Source organism: Rosa chinensis, chromosome 6 (genome assembly GCF_002994745.2).
Source record: "Rosa chinensis cultivar Old Blush chromosome 6, RchiOBHm-V2, whole genome shotgun sequence".
Classification (NCBI taxonomy): domain Eukaryota; kingdom Viridiplantae; phylum Streptophyta; class Magnoliopsida; order Rosales; family Rosaceae; genus Rosa; species Rosa chinensis.
Genome location: NC_037093.1, coordinates 54,421,693 through 54,447,010, shown reverse-complemented (window position 1 = coordinate 54,447,010; position 25,318 = coordinate 54,421,693). Strand labels below are relative to the sequence as shown.

The window sequence follows — 25,318 nt, the reverse complement described above, 5'->3', positions numbered from 1 at the left end:
CAATGTGGCTCATTGCCTAGCAGGCTTGGGTTTTGAAGCTGATCAAGGTGTAGTTTGGTTTAGTCAGGCACACCAGAAGACATCTTAGATGTACTTGAGAATGATTGTAAACAGCTCACTTGAGCCATCGATTAATGATAAGTAATTTCTTTGATTAAAAAAAAAATTAATAACTATTTTTTAAAATTATTTTTGGCTTCCTAAAGTTTTGAACATGATCGGAGCAGCATTTTTATGAATCCCTAAGTAGCGCAGAGGCTATTGGAGGTGCTACATGGGTAATAATTTCTACACTAGCTAATTGAATTGACATGGCTTACTAAGAAAATAAAATGAACTAGAAACTGCAAAACTATAGTATTTTCCATAATTACGAACAGTCATTCATATAGTTTATTCGAACTCATTACCTTCTAATCTAGTAACATAACTCTCATCTACATAAGTAGAGGATCCTGATTTAACTCTCGTAACCGTACAACAGTTATCGTATAACAAAAAAGTTCTTTAATTGCTTCCAATATCTCGAAAAGTTTGGTTAGAACCCATCAATTTTGGCTGCTCTTGACAAAGAAAGACTAATATTACTGTCATCATTCTCAAATTTCGGCAAGTAGTATGCTCCGTCGAACCCTGAGTATTGTGGCGTGGACCATAATGTCTCCCACGGCCACACTCCACATACATTGTCAATCTGATGATCCTCAAACCCTGGTGTTGGCATGTGAGCATTGCTGGTTGAACACTCTGGAAAGCCCACTTTAAGATCATTAGTATCACCAAAAAAATCATTCAGAAATTGATCAAAATCATGATCGGTGTCAAAGCCGTTGTTTGGTTCAACATTTTCCCTGGTGTTATTCATGAGAAATTGTTCAATATCATCACCCATATCGATACCCTTGTTTTGATCTTCTAAGTTCTCCATAGTGTTATTCAGAAATTGATCAATATCAAACCCCTTGTCTTCCTCATAGTTCTCCAGGGTATTCATGGATTGATCAATGTCATCATCACCCATAGCCAAACCCTTGTTTTCTTCAAACTGCTCCACTGTCTTTGATCGGTTGACCTCCCTACAGACCTTTGTTTTCTTTTTGCATTGTTTGTACTTGGCGATGATGGATACGGCGTCTGCTGGGTTTTCCGGCCAGATCTCAATATTCCCAGTTGGCCCCACCAAAACGCAGCAAACCTGCGCACCGCAGAGAATCTCGAGCTGGCTCGCGCTCTCTTCAGAGTGGACTTTCTCTTCTGAATTGGTTTTTCCAAAGATCTCAGACTTCTGATCTCTTTGATGTTTTCTCCGGATATGGTGGTCTGGGATTTCGTCACCATGGTGACGGTAGCTTTTCAACACTAGGAAGTCGCAACTTATTGAAACGAAAATTGGCGTGAAATAGAAGGTGATTAAGGCGATATATACAAGTGTTTCCCAGACAGCTCAGGAAAATTAAGATTAAGATATCCCACTCAATCAAGGAAAAGTTGATACAATTAACTAGTTGATTAAGGAAAGTAAATAGCTGGCCGCTTGACCTAAGCTTATAGATGCATTTTGATCAAAACAATTAACTTAAGTTGTACTTCATTATTGCTTGTAAACACAATTCAATCTAATAATCTATAGCAGTGTAGTAGCCAGAATTTAAATTGGTAGAACTTGTCATCAATAAAAATCAAGATCTAAACAATAAAAATCTAAAACAGTGTAGTCGATCTAACTCTCTATGCCTTGATAATTATGTTTTTCTACAATAAAAAAGCTTCAGGAACATTTTACAAGGCTCTTCTTCTGCTAGTGTAAAAGTACCAGTATTGCCCAACGGCTAGCGACTTTCAAACTCTCCATCTTGGATTCCAGGAAACCATACAAACTAGTCACTTATCCAATACCTCAAAACTCAACATTTCCAAAACCCTTACCAAAACTCTTCATATGCGAACCCTCTTGTTCTTTCTGAGTTTCTTTGGAGCCTTTTGGTTGTCCGCGATGATTTCTGTGACCTCGGTGATCATTCCTGATGGATACTCTCAAGATTTCACCCTAATGGTAAGCTCACAATGGCTACTCTCAAGAAAACATGAAGGAGTTGAAGCTCTTGTAATAAGATAATGTTCCTAATTGTCGAGGAATTGAGGCCCTGGCAATTGGTCAGTATAACCTTCACCTTCTTGGAAAGTGGCATACCGGCCTATTGCCATGAGAATGAATAGAGTCGATGTTTTTCTGCGGTGGGAAATTTTGTCCACTTTGATCACAACATGGAACTTATTGCTTTCATCGTTAGCTGATCTGCCCAGAAACATCCCTGCATATGGATCTCTTCATTTCGAATATCAATCAACAATACATTCACTCCTTAAGAACGATAAAAATTAAATCAATTTAATTAAATGATCAACTCATTGCTAGTGTACAACACGTATCCAGAACAAAACGACTAAAGATACAAAACTTCTGCTTATGATGATATTACAAATTAATAATAATTCTTTTGGCTAATTTGACCAAAGAAAAAAAAAACTAGAATACATGGGTGGGTGATGAACTTAAGCTCATATTTGTGTACTGTGATGAATTTGCTGTCCTGTTTCTAGTGACAATATGTATTTTTTGGCTATTCACCTACGCCGGGCGGAAGAAGTATGCTCGTGTGCCTTAATATCAGTCTTTATTCGATCAGCATACATAGGTAGGCGGACAATCTCATCAATCTCCTTCAACACAACTTCCTCCGTTATATTATCCTTAATGCTTTTCATCACCTGTTTGATTTTGGGAGGCCACAGCTTCTTCATCAGTCCGGACAATTGTTTCAAAAATGCAGCAAGATTACAAAAGGACAGGACATAGTAGATACCTTTGTATATGTCATGAACTCATTTGGCGTCGATTTGTCTGGCCTTAGCCGCAAACAGACCCACACGTGTCCCTCAGCGTCCCAGGCGCACTCTACGATTTTCCCCGAACAAAAAGCTGGGTCCAATTCATCTGCAATTGGAATTGGAATACCACGGTGTTAGATTCCAAGCCAAGCTTTTGAATATCAACACCATCTGTATTAGGTACGTACTACAGTGTTAAAACACTGAAACACTCATTAAGACCAATGACTCTATGTCTTGGCTAAAAGAAAGAACTATTGAATTATCTATCTCATCTCAAGAATTTATGTTACTTCCACCATAAAATGCAAGATCTTGCAATTTCAGCACCACAGCAACAGACAATTAAGGATGAAATAGCAAGGTTGATTGGCTACACTTCAACATTCGTCAACATAAAACAAGATGAGGTGAGTATCAAGCAAATAGAGGGCATTTTAAGTCAACCTTTAAAAACAACCCTAAAGCCTGACATCAGCTTCTTCTTTCCACGCTCATTCAGAAAAAGTAGCGGACGACCATCAACTCCCAACTGTCAACACAAACACAAAATATATTTTTAATTCTTCCCTCAGAATAACTTCATAAAACCAACCATATAATAAACGAGATCTTAAGTACAGAGTCAGAATACAACCTCAAACAGGAAATCAACTGAATTCATTTCAGGAAATTTCCACTTCAAAAGACCTTCATGCGTTCTGGGTACATAAGGATCATCCCAGCCCTGAAAAAGACAAATCATCAACAATAGCATGGTAGTGTATATAGTATCTAATGATATCACTAGTGAATTGTTGAATTATGGAACTCAGGAACCTTTAGATGCTACAAGTTTTACCAAAATATTGGTTTCAATTATTCTATCATCCACATTATGAACCTGCTCTCTGAAGAGTTCAAAAATCACCTGGAATATCAGACCGTCAGATGCATGTGAAAGTCCAGGAATGAATTTCCTCAAAAGCTTGGTAACAGTAGATAGTATCCAAAAACCCTTCCTCCTCACCTGGTGAACATCTATAACAAAGTAAACTACCAATCTTGACAGAATATGCAACTTCAGATTACTTGCTATGTGGGTTCAAAAGAGGTTTAAGTAATCCTTGGTTGTTAGCATACGTACACTGAACGGTTCCAAGTCATATCTGTAATATGGCTCTGCACTCCTGGAAAGAGTATCACGTTCCATATTTCGAGGCTCGATCACTTCTTTTTCCAGCATCTTCCACCGTTCATGGAATGGCAGCTGGAAGATTTTTAGTTATCACCTTATTAGTTAATTGATAAAAGCGGAGATTACTTGTCATATCAAAAGTTGGCAGTCAAAAGCATAAACCTAAGCAGAAGACATCATGCTTGACACAACATGGGGGACATGAATATATGACTGACAATTGAAGCGTAAAAGTTGCTCCCTATAGTGTTTCTCTACCCTTTAACCTCAGATCAAATGCACAAAAAATGGCAATGAACTACGAAGGACGAGATAATTTCTAAAAACTTGTTCATTTTGGCATAAAATCTCTTCAATTGTACAGGCCAAGTAACATTCCAATAATAGGATGCTTTATGATAGGAAACTGCCAGTGAACATACAATGGCATCTAAGTATGCCCATGCTTATGAATACAAAGGGTACATAGGCGGACAACACTCCTTCCCAAACAGCCAGAAAACAAAAGAATACAAATATTGCTTGCCATCAAAACAGATAAATCTAAATTAATACATAAATAAAAATGTAGATACCTCCCTGCAATCATGAGGTTGGGAATAAACAATCCAAATCAAAAGTAAATGGGGGAGCCAGCAAAACAGATTCCAATTCCTCACTAACCTTCACGACTGAGGCTTGGTTAATTGACATGACGTCATAAATGAGGTATCTTCTCTCTTGCTTTTGGGTATTTGGGTCCGTGTCAATTATCATCTCTCCATCAAGTAATGTAAAATGATGAGTCTTCTCAGGTATAACCTTTGAAAGAATAATTATACAAAGAGGTGAGAGTCATTTACAGAAACACCTCACATCGACCAAAGCACATTCCATATGGCAAATGTGGAAGTGGACACTGACCTTATTTGAATATCTGCAAGGAAAACGCATCTGGACCCTTCGGAAATGAAACCTTCTATCAATTAAGTAACACCCATCCCAAGTAATTAGCATCATATAGCGAGTTCCATCAGCTTTCCATGTGGCATAGTAATAGCGCTGCCTTAGTAATTGTTGGTTCTCTCTAAAGATCCAGTATGTCATATAAATTTTAGCATCATCTTAACACAATACTTAATAAAAAGATATTTACAATTAAGTCAACATCACTGGAAGGAAAGATGTTAGACCAAACCTGTTGAGAGAAACAGGATGCGACCCTGGAAACGGCAACTTCCCTCTACCCTGAAGAGGGCCAGAAATAAATTTATATATTGACAACGGCATCCTGTAAAAAGGCATAAGAGCCAAACTCCAGGTATCACACTTGGGAGCCTACCGTTATAACCAAGTCGAGTGCATGATAACAGGCTTCCTGCAACATCTTTTGCTGGTCAAAAGGTATTGTATCTCCCAAAACATCATCAATCGTCATTGCTCCATTTCTCACATGATTCTCCTAAAGGGAAAGAAAGTTAGATATAAAAAAAATCCATATTCAGTAACTATAAGCAGAGCCACATGTATAACTTCTTTCCTAGGCGTTGAACTTAGAAGTAAGAGGGATCATGAAACATTAAATAGACATGACACCGAGACAAATACTATTCTGGTTCCAGATCTTTCAGTTAACCATGGAAAACTAAGTAAATGCACCTCAATCTTTGCACATATATATTTCCCAGAAGTTAATATGTTATTATATAATGTATTGCAGCTAAATAGGTCATCAATTTAAGACACTGATACCATAAGCACCGTCTTTATACATATGTATGATCTAGCATATAAACTGATCGGTGTATTGCCAGCTCAGCAGTTTAACCATTCCAGTGAGCAACATAAACGAGAGAAAATGTTCTCTTCCAAAAAAAAGAAAGAAAAGGAGCACACTTAAAAACATGATGCATGTATGATCCCCAAACACGTACATTGTCCTGATCGGAACTTCTCTTCCACTCTGGAGTTTGAGGGCAAACAATTGAATCAGGCTTCCTTTCATGATAAGCCAAGTATAGCGCATCAATATAGTCCTGTTTATATATCCCAGGATGACGAGCCCTGGCAAATTGACTGATTGCCTGCAGAATGGACAGTTGTGTAATGAATAATCTAAAATCGCGGGACAGATTAATCGTAACTAAAATGATAACTGCAGAACTAATTACTTACCTCAGTGACAGTAATTGAGTTGGTATGTACAAGGTAATGAACAATCATGAAACCTGTGCGGTTATGCCCATGTGTACAGTGGACAAGAATAAACTTCATTGGATTTGTTCTATGGGAGAAAAATTTTGATACCTATGAAAGAAGTCACTAGTCAATCACTGAGATAAGCCTTCTTTATATCACTAAATACCCAAAAGAAAAAAGCATCTCGATATAAAGCAGTTAAGAGGTAGAAAAATTAAAAAAAAATTGTAAAACATTCATAGTGTGTAACCATGAAATCTGGCACGACACTAACACAGAAGCAGCTTACCTCATCGATAAATTTATTTACAGATTCACTATCAGGTACTGAATCCCTTCCTTGGCATTTTATCTGGTGCATACAAATTTATGGACATGAATAAACAGATAAATTTCAGTGACTAGCAACAGATTACCGATTACAAATACACTTACCTTAACATGACGAATACCTTCCCTTCCCCAATCGGATAAGGGATAGTATCGAGTCGTGTTTGTTAGATCAATCACTAAACCAAGCTGAAAAATGAAAGCCAAACGACAAATCAGTCAGTTAACACACCTAAAGTAGTAAAGTAGGTTCAATTTTGAATCGAAAGGAATTACTTCTCTTCCTAGAAGTCTTTGTTGATGAATGACTTGCTTTGGAGTGTATGTTTCACCTCGAATGTGGTCACTAAAAGACTCACCCAGAGGTACTTTTGAAGGAATTATACCACTAATTTCATCTCCGAAAGCAGGACAACCAGCCCAACCTAAAAGCCCATACGAAACAATCATCAGCTCAAAAACCGAATACGAATCGCTAGTTCATGACCAAACCAATTGGCACTACCTTCAGGAAGCGCGTATCGATCGTAAGGCTGTTGGTTCCTATTGTGAATCGCTGGATCCTCATACTGGAATTTTCTTTTGAACCCCATCCGTCTCTCTTCTCTATCCTAAGAAAGCAGTAGACCCACACAAAGGCAACAATTAACAAATTGAAACAGTAGAACTTACAAAATCCCCCAATTCTGTTATGCAGAGGGGATTGAGATTTCAAAGAGAAGCAAAGAAGTGATGGATTGAATGATGTACCATCGACTTGGAGATGTCTTCAATTTGGAGAATCGGTGAGAGTCATGGAGAAGGAGAAGTTAGGGTTTTAGGTCTGGATATGGATCAGAGTTGGGAGAGACGAGAGAGTTTACGAACTAAACTGTTTCAGAGATACTGCTTCGTTTATAAACATCTCAGAACCGCCATTCTGGCTTCTTTTTTTTCTTTTCTTTTTTTTACTTTCTTCATTTTATAATCTTCACCCTGTTGTTTACTTTTTTAGTAATATAAATTTTGTGAGAATTTTAACTAAAACAGAAAAGAATGGTCGTGCTTTTTTCTTTTTATCAAATTATTTTCCTATCAATTTTTTTAAGCTATTCTCACTTTCAATTGGTGAATTTAGATTATTCAATACGATACACACTATTGAATATGTAAGATGGAATGCACTCGCTCTCTTTCTCGCACGCGAGCTACCATCAAGGTCTTTTTCTTGACTGTGGTATGATTCACCGGCAAGTCTTTTTCGATTCACCCTGCGAGGGGCCTCCGGTTGTCCTCTAGCACGCGGTGGTCATATGTTTCCCTTTTTTCTTGCTTCTTGTGGCAATGAGACAACCCTGAAGGAGGGTATCTCTATGGGGCGATACGAGTGGCTTCACAGTGATGCTTTTTTTGTTAGGGGTTGGACCATTTTTTTTTTGCCTTTCTTTTTGTCTTCTATTTCTTGTTAGAGCTCGGAGGAAGCCTTCTCTGCAAAGGGAGGTCTCGGGTTTGTTGAATAAGTTAATCATTCTTTCTTTTTACCCTAACATTGTCTAGGTTCTGATTCTCTAATTATATTAGGTTGCTCTACAATGGCCTTGCATGACTTAATATTGATGTGGCCCTCCTCAGCAAGTCATGTACCGTTGTTACCTACATTTGATTATATCAAGACTTGACATCATTCCCTAAAACAAAATAGAGGATACCATCCTTTCAGAAGAAAGAAAAAAAAAATAGCGGATATCATCTAATATTATAACTTGAGAGATGACCCTAGGTTGGCATGAGTTATTAATAGTCGGTATCGACTGTCTTCTCAGCAGTGGAGATATGATCTCCATTGTCACAATGATGTGAGTGTTCATAAGTCATTCGTTTTGCGCCGCCTCTATGCTCTGGATTCTGTATGAGTTGCGTTTTTAGTTCAACCAAGTCAGCTATAGTAGGAACCGTGGCGTACTTGGCATTCTATGACTAATAATAGGTTATATGCCGACATCTTTTGACCCGTCATGTTGGGCCAAATTTTACCATGCAAAGCTCGTGTTTGCGTAGGAGTGGCCCAATCCAGTATCCACACATCTTCAGTACGGTCCAATTGATGGACCGACAGCTTTTGGGGTGTCGTAAATTAGTCCCAGAAATTGATGTCGTTTGCTCAGCCTTGGCTACAACCCCCCGAGCCCTAAGGTTAAAATCAGCTAGTGCGGCACAGATAGATCCCACCCCCCACAACTCTCCCGCTTTGTTTTTGGAAAAGCTTGGAGCCCTAGCTCTCCAATTTCTCATCGCCACAATGAAGCTCGTCAGGTCAGTCCTCCTCCTCTCTCTTTCTCTCTGTGTAAAATCTCTCAGTTCTTTACTGTAATCGATGTATTGGTTTGTACTGATAAGCGTTAATTTGACGATGTGCAGGTTCTTGATGAAGTTGAACAACGAAACCGTGTCGATCGAGCTCAAGAACGGCACCGTTGTGAATGGCACCATCACAGGTTTCCCTCTGCTCCTTTCTGACCGTCTTCTCTGCTTTATCAAGTTTTTACTGTTTAGGGTTTAGTTTAATAAAACCCTAGGTTTTGCGCCGCGCTGTAACTCTTCTCTTTTAATTAGCTTATAATGGAATTGGTTGCTGGGTTTTGGTAGCTTAGAACGCCCTTATTTGTTTAAATTAATCTTAGAACGCCTTTATTGCGGTGAATCATGGAATAGATAAGATGCTGGTTTCTCTTTGTGTGAAATCTCCCTCGTCATTGTTTGCTTTTAGTGGAATCAGCTATTCCCATAATTGAATCACAGCGGAGCCTTGTTTCATATGGAGTTAGAGAATTAGGTTTGCACGCCTCTGGGTCAACCAATTCTTGTAGTTTGAGCATGTAGAAGCATTACCAGGAGACTGTTACACTAAGATGCAATTGACGGGTTTTATGAGTTATTAATGTCTTGTTGAGTGTAAGTTTGTTGGCAATTTGCAACACTTTCGTTGCTCGTAAGTCTGAGTTTGCTTCTTGCATATATTATCGGAAAATTATTATCTTAGACTTTGGGTTTGCTCCTACCTGCATATGTCCATGTATTTAGAATGCTGAACTTGTTTTGGGCACATTTACATCTGTATGAGGTTGGACTGATTTAAGAGCATCATTACACTTACATCAGTTGTGTAACACAGTGTTTAAAAGTTTCCACAACAGATAGTTAGTAGGCATGTGTCGTATTTGAAAATATGCTTTAAAATACTTCTGCTTGTTGTTGTTGTTTGAAGTTGTGGAGTCAAAATCAGATCTTGCAAATGTCCTTTACTAGTTTTGCTCTGGCTCCAAACCGTGGATGGCATTTCAGAAGTTTGAAGTTATGTGTTTCGATTATTTCCATTTCTGTTTTTTGAAGTCCAAGAGCCAGAGTTTGTGGATATACTTAACTTTCAAGGTTTGGGGTGTTGGTTTTCACAGGCCTCAAGCCAAGGATGCCATATCAGAACATAAAGTGCATGAGCACAATGATTCTGAAGTTGCATGCTTTGAAATGGCTTCCACTCATTCATTCTGTTTTGGAGGTCAGAGTCAAAAGAGTCATAACTAGTGAATATCCTTACATTGGGGTTTGAAGATTTGTATAGTTTTGGTCTGCCTCCAAACCATGGATACCATTTCAGAACACGAACACAGTGATTACTTCCATACATTACTTGATAATTCCTTAGCTAAGCATAAGTTACCAAGTTCAGCAGAACTCTGGAGTCCTTACTTTGTAATGGCCGGAAGATGATTTTAAGTTTGTTTTCAAGCATCTTCTCTTATTGTCCGAAAAAAGAATGTGTTCCTCAAGGAACAGAAGTTTGACTTGAATTGGTAAATGGTATTGCAAAGTGCTATGGGGAAATGATTTGATCACTAATCTAAAATATGTATGAGATGAGCCTGTGTACATCCGTAATCTAATTCAACTATAACTTTAAAACAGTTAATTTCTGTTGCTACTGTTCAAAGGAAGCTCTTGTTTCAGTTTTTTTTTTAGAATTGAACTTAAACTTGTTAAATACATTATAATCTTAATTCGATGCACATGTTGACAAGGGGGAAAAGTAGCTGTTCTGACTTGTAATTTACTGCTTGTTACAGGTGTAGATATCAGTATGAATACACATTTGAAGACGGTGAAACTTACACTCAGGGGGAAGAATCCAGTGACTCTGGATCATCTCAGTGTGAGGGGTAACAATATTCGATACTACATCCTTCCTGACAGCTTGAATCTTGAGACTCTGCTGGTTGAAGAGACACCTAGGGTCAAACCCAAGAAGCCAACTGCAGGTACTACAAGCTTGTATTTGGCTTGGACACCTTCTCTTTTGAGCACATTGTTAATTTATGATCTTTGATATTGTGAATCACTGTCATGAATCTTCTAATCGCTTTTACCTTTAAAAATTTCAGGGAGGCCTGTGGGAAGGGGAAGGGGCCGTGGACGTGGACGCGGTCGTGGCCGTGGTGGTCGTTAAATACACTGCATTGGTTAATTTTTGTGGCAAGAAATTGGCCTGCCTGGTTTGTAAAACACCTCTGTAGGACGAACTTGTTTGTGATCTTGGAGACATGAAATGAGTGGCACTTTTTCCTGGTTATGTAAACACCTTTGTAGGAAGTACTTACCTATGATCTTGGAGACATGAATGAAGCATTGCACTGTTATTCGATTGTCTATTCCCAGTGAAATTCTTAAAATGCTATTATGAACTTGGTAATCAATATGTTTTTGACTTCTTATATCTACTTTCCTTTTGGGTTGTCCAAAATTAGCTTTCCTTAGAGCCAGTTGGTGGTTTTCCTGATTTTCAGAAGTCATGTACATATGGCCATGACCATGTGCAGCATGAATGAGCATCACCATGTCAATGCGCGTCATGCAATCGCCATAGGCATAAGCAGCTTTAAGTAGTATTAGCTTCTCTTTTACATTTCTGAGCTTCTACCTTCTATTACCGTCGTGGTTCATATTACCCTTTTCTCTTTCTTATGGGACCAAGGGTTTACATGAAAATGGGAAATGCACCTCGAGCTGAGACCAGTTTAGTTTGTCTTCTGTTCTGTTGGTTTGTGACTGCAGTACTTGACGCCTAGAATTGGAAGCATGTTGGTCGTTACTCATAAAATGACAACACAAAAACCCTGTAGGGAATGTTTTTTTGTTTAAAGTGATTTCTCGAAAGCTGACAAGTAAGAAGACTAATAGACCACAGATGCTTTCAGCTAAAATCGAACCCGAGTACTCGTTACCTGGGGGTTTATTTCTCTTATTTTCTTGGGGAAAAAGCTAAAATGCATTATTTACTTATTTTAAAATGGATAAATACAGCGATATTTTCCATACTGTTGTGCGATTCCCAAACAAATCCAAAATGGGCCACAGGCCCAAAATCCGAAAAGAACCCTATATATGACTGTCCTCCCACTGTCCCAGTCGTCATCGACGAGACTCGTACAGAAATTTGAAACCTGGTCAAAAGTTTTACTTGCTTTCAAAGGAAGAACGCGAGTGGTGGTGAAGCAAAGGGAAGAAGACGGAGATGGCAAAATCTTCAGCTACGAAGCAAGCGGCGATTGTGTTCGGAGCCCTGGCGGTCGGATGGTTGGCCATAGAGCTCGCCTTCAAGCCCATCCTTGACAAGGCCCGATCCGCCATGAACAAGTCTGACCCGGCCCGCGATCCCGACGACGTCGTCGAGGGGGAGGATTCCGCCACCAAGACTGACGAGACCCCCAAGGACGCTTGAGGTAGTTCAATTGGGGATTTTTGAGCTTGTGGGATTTCAATTTTTAGTTTATGTTATGTTATTATTCACCAGTTTACTCTTAATTTGAACTCTGTGCTGTATTAAACCCTATCTATTATGGATTTCTGTGTACTATGCTTCCATGGATGAGAATTATTTAGGCCAAGACCCCCACAGCCCACAGGTTCTATTTTCTAGAAGAAATCTAAATCGGGAATATCCCATTGATAATTTTCCAGGCTTGTGCCTCTGGGCTTGCTTGTGTATGTTGGGCTCTTATGACATTACGTATGACAATTGGGTTTAGGAACAATGACCTGCCCAATATGTTTCATCCCTTTTATATTTATCTGTATTATATTTAAGAAATTCTTAGGCTTCCTCACCATAACTGATTGATTTTTTATTTTTTTTAAATTTTTTTTATACCTTTAGAATATTAAATAACTTTATATTATTTTAGCTTAATTGCCAAATTTCTACCCAAGTCTCGATTTACTACTTTAGGTTTTATTTCAGCTAATTTTTTACTCTAGGTTTTTAAAATTAGCAAATTTGCTACTATTTTAGCTCATTTTCTACCATTCCTTCAAATTTGCTACTCTAGCCTTTCAAAATTAACCAAATTACTTCTCTAAATTTTTAAAATTAATCAATGTTTGGATGAAGAAGTGAACAAATTAATATGACAAACATATGGCAAAATTGGCTAATTTTGAAAACATAAAGTAACAAATTGGCAGAAATAATACTTAGGGTAGCAAATTGGCTGAAAAAAAAAATCTAGGGTAGCAAATTGACACCAAGGTGAAACCTAAGTTTTTTTTTGAGATAAGGCCAGTACGGCTGCCCTTAAGCCTTGATAATTAATGAAACCACAGAATACATGGAGGGGACATTATGCCTAAACCCCAAAAAAAAATGAGCGTCGAGAGAACATCCTAAGATAATAACAGGAGTTTCAGCTAAACATATGTATTCTAACAAGCGCCAATTAGCGAAGAATGCACTTCTGGCTACTCTATTCTCTTTACATTTGTGGCGACACACCAGAAAGATTTTGCTCACGCGAAACCATAATTTGCTATTACTTTTAGCTTTCCCACTATGTTACCACCGGAAAAACAATCTGGTAGCACTTAGTTTCATCTTGCTACTGAGAGATTGCGACCATTTGACGAAGCAAGGAACTCATCGCCTAACCAGAGTAGACAAAGCACACAAGGTGCGCAGTCCGAGACAAAGCCCACGTCGCCCAACCACAATAGGGTAAGGACTTATTACCGGCATAAAGCCACATCCTACAAATAAAAAGCAAGAAACTAAAACATGTGAAACCTAAGTAATAAGCCTATATTTTTCTAATTGTTAGTGACTTTTCATCCAAATATAAATAAATAATTAGGGAAAAATTCACCAACGGTGTCTGGACACTTAAGGGACTTTCAAAATGATACCTGAACTTACAAAGTTATCAATGTGATACCTGGACTCATTTTTTGGTATCAATGTCGTACCTATGACCAATTTCCGTAACGGCTCCGTGACTGAAATTGGCCGTAGGTATCACATTGATACGAAAAAATGAGTCCAGGTATCACATTGATAACTTTGTAAGTTCAGGTATCATTCTGAAAGTCTCTAAGTGTCCAGACACCGTTGGTGAATTTTTTCCAATTTTGCACGTGAGTCACTTAATGAAGACAAAATGACCGATTTACCCTCAAATTCTTTCTTTCTTTTCTTTTCTTGTTTTCTTTATTCTTCTTTCTTTCTTTCTTTCTTCTTCTTCTTTTCTGGTTTCTTCTTCCCCTGATTTGAATCATCAAGATTCAAATCATCTTGCTCGTCCGATTCCCACCGCCGCTGCGTCTCAATCCACATTCATGCACCACAGATGTTTCTGGTTCCCCCAACTTCAAATTCTATAGCAAATTGCAATTGTGCATTGAGGCTTCACCGCACACTCCGAGTTCATCCCCGCCGCCGTCGCCAATGACTTGACCACAACAACCTCCACCACCGCACAACAACGTCATCCTCCGCTGCTTCTCGATTGGGTTTGGGGATAAGGACTGCTTCTTCCTCCACCGCTAGTGAAATCGTGGAGGCTCAAGGCCACATTCTAAAGGCCACCGGCCGGAAGGACAGCCACAGCAAGGTTTGCACCACCAAAGGCCCCAGGGATCGCAGTATCAAGCTCGTCGCCCACACTGCCATTCAATTCTACGACATGCAGGACCGGCTTGGATACGACCAGCCTAGCAAGGTCGTCGATTGGCCTCGCAGGACAAGCAGAACGTGAGCCTCAATTTCTCGATGGTGGAGGCTCCGAGTCCTTTGTTTACTAATCGGCGAGGCACAATGGTGGGTAGCAGCGGAGTGGCGAAGCTGGTGAATAAGAACAGCTCGAATTTTATGCAGGTGAGGATGGTGTTGAGGCCGAAGTTGTTAATCTTTGTCTGCCGAAAATTACCTCTGATTGAAGTTGGGCTAGAGGCCGAAGTTGTCGGCTAAACCGATGAAGTTGCAAGTGAGGATGGTGTGGAGGTAGTGTTGCATGTCGGGAAGAAGGAGAGGATGGAGGGGTGTGATTGGAGCTGTGATTTGAGAGTGCAGGGCTGGCGGGGTCTGAGTTTCTGATCAATGGTGTATAAAAGGGGGTCGGAGGAGAGAACGAGAGTGGTGGTGGTCAAGTCATTGGCGGCGGCGGCGGGGATGAACTCAGAGTGAACGGTGAAGCCTCAATCCACAATTTCAATTTGCTATAGGATTTGAAGTTGGGGGAACCAGAAACATCTGTGGTGCATGAAGGTGGATTGAGACGCAGCGGCGGTGTTTGATCGGTGATCGGCGGTGGGAATCGGACGAGCAAGATGATTTGAATCTTGATGATTCAAATCAGGGGAAGAAGAAACCAGAAAAGAAGAAGAAGAAGAAGAAAGAAAGAAAGAACGAAAGAAGAATAAAGAAAAAAAGAAAAGAAAACAAAGAAAGAATTTGAGGGTAAATCGGTCATTTTGTCTTCATTAAGTGACTCACGTGCAAAATTGGGAAAAATACACCAACGGTGTCTGGACACTTAGGGACTTTCAGAATGATACCTGAACTTACAAAGTTATCAATGTGATACCTGGACTCATTTTTTTGTATCAACATCGTACCTATGACCAATTTCCGTAACGGCTCCGTGACGGAAATTGGCCGTAGGTATCACATTGATACGAAAAAATGAGTCCAGGTATCACATTGATAACTTTGTAAGTTCAGGTATCATTCTGAAAGTCCCCTAAGTGTCCAGACACCGTTGGTGAATTTTTCCCAAATAATTAATATAAACAATTATTATTTTCAAAAACTAGCTACCAACGTCTAGAATGTTAACCACCCACTGCTCCACACCCATAGGCTCGTTTGGCAAACCTGACCTGAATAGATTAGTATCCATGACTGACTTGGATTGAATTGGAAACAGATTGGATTGTAAAATCTCAATCTTACTCGGTGGTTGGAGCAACAATATACAAGTTGGATTGAAAATTGGAAATCTAAAAATTAAAGAAAAGCAAGAAGCTCAACACTAACATAGATGGAAACAAACAATTCCAAATCAATATCGAATTCACCATCAATGAAAGAGGTCTATCAGCATAGTCTTGGGAAACCCATCGGCGACGGCGACGATTAGAGAAGTGGGTGGTTCGGAAGGTTGAAGACGAAGATGAAGGCATCCGTGTTTGCCAATTAGTTGTGTTACTAGTATAGAATGATGGTTGCGCCATGGTATAAGGGAAGGAGGGGGGAGAGCGCCATGGTTTGAGGGAGGGACGGGGGGCAAGCGCGTGGTTTTCATTCTCTAATATTTTATGGTGGTTGAGTGGTGGGTGAATGGATAACTTATATCTTACCTCTCCAACAAAATTTGTTATCAAAGTCTGACAAGATAAATATTTTCTAGCAGCAGGGTATCCAAGGCTCCGAACACACACACACTGATTAATCAGATTGGATATATCTTTTCCTATTCTGTCCTTATATGGAGGAAAACAAGCGGTCATAGGGTGTGAGCAAATTTTAGTCTACTATAATTAAACAAGAAGTATTAAGAAAACCCTACCATTCCAATCAATCACTACAATTTTTTCAACATTTAAATTTATCAGTATTTGAGCGATATTAAGAATGTGTTCTAAATTAGGTATTATTTATCAATTTTTATTAATGAAGGAATCTAGATTATCAAAATTGAAATCAATATCGTGAACGTGCTTGTACCTACCGAATACAAAGCCACTATTTTCTAGGTACTAAACTAGAAATGCCTAGTTAATGTTTTGTATAAAGCTGAAGCCTGAAGGTATGGAGCATTGGCATCATGTCGTTATCAAATAGAGTCCAGATTTTTATCTTATGTAATATCACGACATGGAACCTAGAGAGAGACGTCCATATTTCTGGTGCTGGCGAGGTGTCATCTTCTCGGAAATATTAGTTTACAAAGTCCCCCCATCATTTAGGTTTGTGATGAATTTATAAAACCATCACATCTTGTAGCTCTCACCGGTCACCTATAACCGGTGACCAACCGGGCGATAGACTTGGGACCTATCAGAGTTGAATTGAGGTGGAGCTTGGGAGTGGTTGGTCATGGCTTCTTGTATAGAGGGTAGCATATGAACATGAATGATATTGAAGAAGCCAAACCAGTGAAACCACCATTGTACTTGTACAAAATGACCCATAGTGGATTGGGAGATGATTGATTGATTGACTGGTCCAAGTACTATATTGTTGCTTATAAATTGTGGAATCATACCAAACAAATAGGAAGTAAGTAGAGAGATTTTTACGTAGGGCAAATGTACCACGTAGCAGAAAAGCGGGAAAGAATGGCTGAAAATTATTTTTCATTGATCCAATTCATGTTAATGCTCTTAAATGCTCAATTATGATGGTTTTTCCCGATTCAACAATTCATGTTCTATCCCGAAACACTAGTTACAAGAATTCTCACTAAAAAAAAAAAACAGACAAAGAAACACCAGTAGAGTAGAGTAGAGGATAGAGGTAGGTATAAATGAGGACATATGGCATGGGTTGGTCCAATGATGTGGCCAAACTTGTGTGGTTAAAACAAAATAGACTGGTCGCATTTGCAGAGGGTTTCGAGTTTCGAGAGAGAGCCAAAGCTACAAAAATCTCATAACTTGTACTTATTTCCCTCTTCCTTGCAAATAATTTGGTAACGAAGGCAAAGAAAGGTACTGTGCACCAGTCCATAACCTTCCAAAAAACTTGTGGAAAGAGACTCACGACTCTCTCACCTCTTTGATCAAACACCCTTCATCGGATTTGCATACCTTTTAAGGTTCCTCCTTTCTTCCTCTTCATTGGAAATTACAAAAAGTCAAAAGGTTGCCGGCCTCTTGTGTTTCGGTTGCAGCATCATTGTTCTTGTTCATGGGAGTTGTTCATGACTAATCTATGAGGTTTGTAAAACCAAACCCAGTTCCTCTTTTTCCAGTTTCTTGGTTCTGATTGTGCAAAAGTTTCATTTCTTGTTTGTCTGATGAAGATTTTGTTTTGGTGGGTTAGTTTTGATTTGGGTGGATTGTGTTTCATTCATTGATCAAGGCATCCCTTTGGAAGCATTTAGATTGGAACCTTTTTCTTTTGAAGTCACAAAAGAAAGGGAATTGCCCATGATATGTTTCATTTTTTTTTTTTTTTTTTTTTTTTTGAGAATAGATGATATGTTTCATTTTGTTCTGCAGAATTTTGGTACTCTTGAGTTGCCTTTTTTGGTTCCTACCCTGCCCACCTCTTAAATGTTTGGTCTTTACTGCGTGTATTGATTTCTGTCTTTATCATTTTTGAATTGAATTTTGCAGTCAATTACGTTTCTCATTTGCCAAGGAGAGAATCCAATATGTGATGTATAGTCATTCATGTTGGAGTACTGTTCTGTCGGATTTATCTTCTCCTCTTACTAAGTCATTATCTCTTACTGCTCATAGAATGAAAACTTGGTTTTGTATATCTTGGTTTCAGAGGTATCAATGGCTTTGAATTCATATGAAGCCTGCATTATGTAGAACAATATAAGTTAGAAATGACCTTGGTATCTACTTTTATTCTGGATTGTGGATATGTAAAAAGAATAGAAGAAGAAAGAGGTCCTCTCACTATGCCTTCTTTCCAAAACCGTAGTAACTGATTGAGTTAGTTGAATTGGTGATTGCTAACTCGCATATTTAGAGAGTGATTATCTCTGGTTTAGGTTTTTTACTCATCCTGTTTGGTAGTGATTGCCATCTTTTCTAACTATACACTCACTCAAGTTGGGTAGTCGGGATATGCATATAAGCATCAGACTCTTTTCAATCAATGCAAGAAGTATATTTAATTGTTCATTCCCCAATTGTTGATTTGAAATTTTTCATGTCTTTACGCTTACATTAAACAGAAGCAAGTTCAAGATCCCTCAATCTGCAAGTCTTCTTTGTTCAATTTTCAAGGAACCACTTGCAACTCGGCAGCTTATATAGTAATTTGACTGATTTCTAATAGTTCTATATAAAACCCAAAAACAGTCTTCTGCATATAGTGGTCTCCCTTGTACTGTTTCCTTAATTATTCCATTGATGATTTAAGTGGTCTTTGGGGATAACAATAATGTTATAACCTCTTTCTTGTACTATTTCCTTTATTGGTTTCAAACTTTTAATGTGGATCTTTTTTGAAAGGACTTTTAATGTGGATCTAAGTGGTCTTTTTTCTTACTCTTCTGTATAGTTCTCTTTTAAACATACCTCCACAAAATGCGATAATTGTCATTTCACTTTCTTTTCCTTCTTTTTTCTTTCTACTGTTTTTAAATCTTTGTGTTCAGTTTTGTGAAAGATCAATGTTTAGGATTATGTTTCATGGGGACTGTATTATGTAAGTGTTGGTTATAATGTTTCTGCTTAAAATGATTGTCATTTAAACACTCCACAATAATGTGATAATTGTCATCCACTTTCTTGTCCTTTTTTCTTTCTACTCTTTTTAAACTTTGTTCTTTTTTGTGAACGATCAATGTTTAGGATTATGTTTTATAGGGACTGTATTATCTTTGGGAGGAATTTAAATGTTGGTTATAATGTTTCTGCTTAAAATGATTTTCAAGCTTGAAGCTTTGAGTGGAATTATGAAATTGTGGGTGCATTTACTGCATTATCCTGCCAGACTAAGTTATCATTATGAACACCTTTCCTCTTTCTTGTACTGTTTCCATCATCGGTTTGGATAATGAGTTAAGTGATCTTTTGGTGTAAGTAATAATGTGATAATGGCAGTTCACTGACTTTTTTTCTTTTAAGTCCTTGTCACTGACTCCCCTTTATTATTATTATTTTTTTAATGTCCTTGTTCGGTTTTGTGAAGAGATAAATGGTTAGGAACTTAGGATTAGGTTTTATTGGTTTCTAAGAATCTTTGAAAGGAATGCAATACTTGGTTATCTTAAAAGGATTTTCAAGCTTGAAGCTTTGATTTGACTAATGAATATTTGGGAGTAACTACTGTTTTCTCCTTCATAGTCTTCTTCTATTTTTGGTTCTTTGTCCAATCACTTCAAATTACCGTCAAACATTTGTCCCAAAAAAAAAAAAAAAAGTTACATGAAACCTGGTTACGCATATAAACTTTGTAATAGTTAGTTCCCATGCTGGTAGTGGATCAACTATAGTTGCTGTACATATTTCAAGTTGGGGGCAAAGCTCTCTGCTAAAGCACATTATCAAGTAGTTGACATTAAAATACTATTCTAGAATGAATAAGAAAATGGTCGTATGATTTGAAGGCACTTGTTTGTGTAACTTGTTTTGAAATTGTGTGATTTCATATCATGAAATTATTTGTGAATAGTTGGAGTGCTATAGTTGGATTGATCATATGGCTTTGTATTTCAGATAACAGAGATCGACTACAATGTCAGTTGCACCAGTTGAGAACATGGCATCTTTGAACACAGACCTTTTCTATGATATATTGAGACGTCTCGATGGACCAACTTTAGCTACTGCAGCATGTACATGTGCAGCATTCTGTTCCATCTCAAAAGAAGAGAGGTTATGGGAAGATGTATGCTCTTCTATGTGGCCTTCGACTAATAGGGAAGATGTCAAGAGTTTAATATCGTCCATTGGTGGGTTCAGAAAGTTCTATGCTGATTGTTTTCCCCTTATTGTAAACAAGGAAGTTACTGACTACCAATGGAATGACTACCTTGAGTACCCGGAAGAATGGACCGAAGCTGAATATTACGGTGACATGGATGAGTTCGAAAGTATATCACCATCAGATTTTGTTTCAATTGTGGACATCCGGTACAAGGATAAACTAATTTGCTCAAAAGTTCTTTGGGGGATTCCAAATGCAAACGGCTTCAATGGTTGGTTTTACAACTGCCCATTTCGAATTGATCTTCTTACTTATGCAGCTAGAGATGATGATGATGGGGAAGCTTTCCTTTCTGTTGCTAATGGCCTGCCACCAATCACATCTATGGAGACAGAAAGGAAAGATGGGAAGTTATGGCGGGGGCTCCGTGATGGCCTCCGGCTTAGTTGGATCGTCGTAAATAGAAAAATGAAGCAAGCTGCTAATCTTGCTAGCTGGTGCCCTATTGGTGGTCAAAGGCATTGGCCAACAGACAAGGACTTTGTGATTCGCTTCGGATCCATTCTTCCTGCTAGAGACATCCTTCCTTGTCAAGTAGTGGAATGCATCCTCAGCATGAAGTTCCGAGTGATTTGTACTGAAGGAGAAGGTGCTGAGACAACCCTCAAGTTAACAGAATTGAGCATGCAGTTAGAAGACATGGAAGGTTCTCATGTCAACGGAAGAAACAGTTTGCTAATTCTCAAGGAAGCGCTGAGTTGCCGCCGTAGCAAAAACTACAGTGAAGTTCTTGAGTCATGCAATTTGTACTCGAAAGTGCAGAACGAGCTCAAAGAGGAGAAGATGAGAAGCGAAAGCAGGTTAGATAGACTTTGTATCTTGAGTGGCATTGCTGCATTTATATCCTTCTGTTACTATGTATTGTGAAGACATTACTGGTTTTTGTTCACAACACTTAACTGAAACAGCTCTGACAAACTTTCTGCGTTTGTACTCTTCTGATGTAAAATTCAAATCTTGCTTCACTTAATCAAAAGGTTTTGCCTGCGTTTATTCTGAAAGGTGTTTCAACAGCAGAATCTTCTACATTGCAATCTGCAAAACCTGTCTGTTGGGACATGGGAACCAACATTGCTCTCGAGTTCTTGACTATATTGCAGAAGCAAGTTCTAAACTTTGGCCTTCATGTCTTCTGTGCAAATTGTTTGTTTTCTTTAGCTGGAGAACATGTAGATAGCAGAACAAAACCTCGATTACAACTTGATCCGAATAGATCAAAGATAAAAAATCAAGAAAGCCAAATGATCTCGAAATCATGTGCACAGAATGCAAAATGTTTCGGTTTGCAACTCATTTTGTTGTCTATTTCCCCATTACAAATGGACTGGAAAGTGGGAGGGGAGTGCTGCATTATGAAACTGAAAATGGGGAATCTCTGATTAATAGTATTATTATTAACCCACAAAAGATTAATAATTGAGATTTGACAAACGTGTGGTACCACCGGAATTTAGCTGTCATGTACTCGTTTCATTGTTAATATTAATTTCTTATCTTCAATTATTTATCTTATTTCTGTTTTCAGAAAAGGAACATATGCAAGGCACCAATATTCTCAACTAGATAATTAATTGATTTGACCCTAAAATTCGGGAAGATTGTGGCTTGTGGGAATGGGTTGGGGCTTCAATTTTGCAATTAAGAATATATACACACACACATACACATATAGCATTGGCCTACACACGGTGTGTGTAGGAAGGTTGGTTTTTTTTTTTCAAGAGTGCATGGGAAGGTAGTTAAAAATAGTGGGAGTTTCCACCCTACATCTTTCCACTACATTTAATTTTTTTTGTTATTTTATTTTGTTTTATTAATTGACTTTATTATCCCTATTGATTTTACCTGATTTAAAGTATTTTAATATATTAAGGGTAAATTGGTAAAAAAAATTAGTTATGGAGAGCAAGCTCTCTTCTCTTAATAATAGTATAGATGTGTGTGTGTGTGTGTGTCCATCATTTCCTGGTTGTTAACATTAAGGATGGTGACCTCTTCCCATTTGCTTTCTTATCATCTATTTTGTTAATATTAACTTCTTCTTTTTTAATTTTGAAATTTGTCATATGTTTCTAAATTTCTCATTCTAGCATTTGTGGCATGAAAGAAGCCTTCTATAATTAATTGGATGTACTCATTTAAAATGGTTAAATATTTCATTATTTTAGTGTCCTTTCATACTTTCATATTCGATTGAGAAAGACCGGTCGTATAAGTTTTAACATTTGAGGTGACAATACATAAATGGACCGCATGTCCTTTCATGTCCAATAAGTGGTTTTCAAGACCAAATTATATTCCCTTTATGTTTTTCATTTTGGTTTTCCTCTTTATCAATGGACTTGCGAATAATTCTAAATTTCTCATTCTAGCGTTTGTCGCATGAAAGAAGCCTTCTATAATTAATTGGATGTACTCGTTTAAAATGGTTAAATCTTTCATTATTTTAGTGTCCTTTCATATTTTCATATTTGATTGAGAAAGACCAGTCGTATAAGTTTTAACATTTGAGGTGACAATAAGTAAATGGACGGCATGCCCTTTCATGTCCAATAAGTGGTTTTCAAGACCAAATTATATTCCCTTTATTTTTCCTCTTTATCAACGGACTTGCAAATACATAAAAAGTTGCTTCAAACCACCCAAAAAAAACCAAGACAATTACATAAAAGTTGAAGGGATTTGAAAATTGACATGAGTAGATAGAGTATGTCATGGTGATGTAGGATTTTAGAAGCTTACATAAACATAAAAGTATTTTCTCAGTTTACCTATTCTAATTTTAGGTCCAACATTATATTAATGGGAAAACAGCACAAATGGTCACTGAGTTATGACTTATTCGACACTTAACTCACTGTATTTTCAACAATATCACTTAACTCACTCAGTTTTACATCCGTCTTTCACTTAACTCACTGTCGTTAATTCTACCGTTAAAAGTTATTAAAATCGAGGGTATATTTGTCTAAACACTAAAAAAATGCATTTCTAACTCTTTTTTTTTTTCAAATTATATTGAAGTTAAAAAAAATCATTTTTTTATTAGAAATCTCATAAATTTAAAAAATTTAAAAAAGTATAATAAATGTAAATTGACGGTATATTTGTCTAAACACTCAAAAAATGCATTTCTAACTTATTTTTTTTATAAAAAAAGACAATTTTTTTTCAAATTATATTTAAATTAAAAAAAATCATTTTTTATTAGAAATTTCAGAAAATTAAAAAAATTGAAAAAAAATCTAATAAATGTAGTTTTTTAAAGTTAAAAATGATTTTTTAGTGTTTTGACAAATATACCCTCAATTTTAACGGCTTCTAACGGTAGAATTAACGGTAATGAGTTAAGTGAAAGACGGATGTAAAACTGAGTGAGTTAAGTGATATTGTTGAAAATACAGTGAGTTAAGTGTCGAATAAGTCATAACTCAGTGACCATTGGTGATATTTCCCCTATATTAATCCCTGTTATTTAAATTTCATCAACAACATCCATGCAATTCTAATTTTAATTAGCCATGCCGAATTCTCCAAGCTTCATCCAAAATTTCTCACAAGTGATCCAAAAAGTTAAATTCTTGTAGTACCACTTGTGAACATTTTCCCTCCACTCGGTATCTTGCCTCAAAAAACTTACGCACTCCCTAACTCTAAAACTCTTATCCATTACGCTCCTCATTACTATAGATCATGTAAATGAACCCATATTATCTTTCTCTACCTCCCGAAAATTTCAACATCTAAGTGACCCCAGATTACTCAGTACATCCCTCATTACAACTCTGCTTCCAAATTATCTCTTTCTATTTTTTCTTCAACTTCATGAACTTTAGAAATTAACTACAACAAACCATCAATAATTGTTCGTAACTCCTTTCAAAAAAAAAAAATGTCATAAATATATTTTTGTTCCAAAAATTTCTCAAACTTTTATAAATCAGAGTGGTGTTCACTTGGTCTGATTTCAATGTGTTCCTTTGAATATAATAAACTAGAATTAGATTCATAAATTTGAAGCGTGTCAATTTCATTCATTCATATTAAATTCAAGGGAGGTGACCACAAAATTAATGACCACTAAATGAACACCCTTGATAAAAATCAGACTTTACACTAAAAAAAATCCACATGTGCTGTCATTTGAGGAAGAAATACCGAATTACCGATTGTAAGAAGGGTTCTTGACCCAATGCCCAAATTTGGGCCAATATACTCCCACTTACTCTACTAAGAGTAAAAAACTCTCATTTACTCAATTTAACATTTAATGATAGTTTTTCCTTATTCATTAAACTGAAGCATGTCTCTCTTCTCCCAGACTCTCTCTCTGTCTCTCTTCCTTCCTTCCCCAGCCGAGTCGACTAAGAGTCTCACAACCAGTAGACACCAACCACCCCGTCAACCTTGACGATCCCGAGTTCACCACCATCTCTGCCGGACGAGGACTAGATGACGATTGACGAGGCGGTTAGGGATGGAAATCTCATAGCTGGAGTTGGTGACAGAGTTGGGCGTTAGGGACCAGATAGCGATGAAGGAGGAGAAGCTTCTATTCACGTTCCAGACGATCGTAGACCTTCCAATCATCTTTGACTCGGAGCTCTTGAAGGACAGAAGTACAGGTTGAGTTGAGGCGGTCGATGGTGTGGCGTCACGACACCGTTTTTCTTCTCCACTTCAAGCCTTTCCAATAATCCTCAACGGCCTCGCCATTCCTTCACTCATAGAGCTTTCGATTTTTTCTCTTTTCAGCTCTTCCGACC

At 37.8% G+C, this 25,318-nt stretch overlaps 4 protein-coding genes across 5 annotated transcripts; 3 read left to right on the top strand and 1 right to left on the bottom strand.

Moving 5' to 3' along the window:
• Nucleotides 1-2,363: 2,363 nt before the first annotated feature.
• LOC112173063 (mRNA-capping enzyme) lies at nucleotides 2,364-7,485 on the bottom strand. Of its 2 annotated transcripts, none has more exons than XM_024310608.2 (17): nucleotides 7,325-7,485; nucleotides 7,080-7,185; nucleotides 6,851-6,999; nucleotides 6,680-6,763; nucleotides 6,534-6,596; nucleotides 6,221-6,352; nucleotides 5,980-6,129; nucleotides 5,388-5,507; nucleotides 5,244-5,293; nucleotides 4,970-5,132; nucleotides 4,730-4,867; nucleotides 4,016-4,138; nucleotides 3,800-3,898; nucleotides 3,527-3,616; nucleotides 3,337-3,421; nucleotides 2,865-2,995; nucleotides 2,364-2,769 (listed from the first exon to the last, which is right to left on the bottom strand). In XM_024310608.2, the coding sequence occupies exons 1-17, from the start codon at nucleotides 7,325-7,327 to the stop codon at nucleotides 2,626-2,628; spliced, it is 1,830 nt and encodes a 609-aa protein (XP_024166376.1). In that variant the 5' UTR covers nucleotides 7,328-7,485; the 3' UTR covers nucleotides 2,364-2,625. The 2 variants fall into 2 exon arrangements, with proteins under 2 accessions (XP_024166376.1, XP_024166377.1); XM_024310609.2 differs by having other exon boundaries at nucleotides 7,080-7,180; nucleotides 7,325-7,478.
• Nucleotides 7,486-8,706: 1,221 nt separating this feature from the next.
• LOC112173170 (small nuclear ribonucleoprotein SmD1b) lies at nucleotides 8,707-11,321 on the top strand. Its single transcript, XM_024310748.2, has 4 exons — nucleotides 8,707-8,866; nucleotides 8,972-9,048; nucleotides 10,675-10,866; nucleotides 10,990-11,321. Exons 1-4 carry the CDS (start codon nucleotides 8,853-8,855, stop codon nucleotides 11,052-11,054), a joined length of 348 nt encoding a protein of 115 aa, XP_024166516.1. The 5' UTR covers nucleotides 8,707-8,852; the 3' UTR covers nucleotides 11,055-11,321.
• A 684-nt stretch (nucleotides 11,322-12,005) lies between these two features.
• LOC112173171 (outer envelope membrane protein 7) lies at nucleotides 12,006-12,557 on the top strand. The gene has a single exon (XM_024310749.2). It carries the CDS (start codon nucleotides 12,120-12,122, stop codon nucleotides 12,324-12,326), a length of 207 nt encoding a protein of 68 aa, XP_024166517.1. The 5' UTR covers nucleotides 12,006-12,119; the 3' UTR covers nucleotides 12,327-12,557.
• Nucleotides 12,558-17,434: 4,877 nt separating this feature from the next.
• Nucleotides 17,435-21,553, top strand: LOC112172647 (F-box protein At2g27310). The gene is made up of 2 exons (XM_024310068.2): nucleotides 17,435-17,815; nucleotides 20,282-21,553. Exon 2 carries the CDS (start codon nucleotides 20,301-20,303, stop codon nucleotides 21,417-21,419), a length of 1,119 nt encoding a protein of 372 aa, XP_024165836.1. The 5' UTR covers nucleotides 17,435-17,815; nucleotides 20,282-20,300; the 3' UTR covers nucleotides 21,420-21,553.
• Nucleotides 21,554-25,318: the final 3,765 nt, after the last annotated feature.

Excerpts from the sequence above, each read along its gene's own strand:
- LOC112173171 (XM_024310749.2), top strand. The coding sequence starts at position 12,120 with ATGGCAAAATCTTCAGCTACGAAGCAAGCGGCGATTGTGTTCGGAGCC.
- LOC112173170 (XM_024310748.2), top strand. Across the intron at positions 9,049-10,674 it reads TGTGAATGGCACCATCACAG|GTGTAGATATCAGTATGAAT; the intron begins GTTTCCCTCTGC and ends TGCTTGTTACAG. Across the intron at positions 10,867-10,989 it reads ACCCAAGAAGCCAACTGCAG|GGAGGCCTGTGGGAAGGGGA; the intron begins GTACTACAAGCT and ends TAAAAATTTCAG.
- LOC112173063 (XM_024310608.2), bottom strand. Across the intron at positions 5,508-5,979 it reads GAAGTTCCGATCAGGACAAT|GAGAATCATGTGAGAAATGG; the intron begins GTACGTGTTTGG and ends CTTTCCCTTTAG. Across the intron at positions 2,996-3,336 it reads CTTTAGGGTTGTTTTTAAAG|ATGAATTGGACCCAGCTTTT; the intron begins GTTGACTTAAAA and ends TTCCAATTGCAG.
- LOC112172647 (XM_024310068.2), top strand. The coding sequence starts at position 20,301 with ATGTCAGTTGCACCAGTTGAGAACATGGCATCTTTGAACACAGACCTT.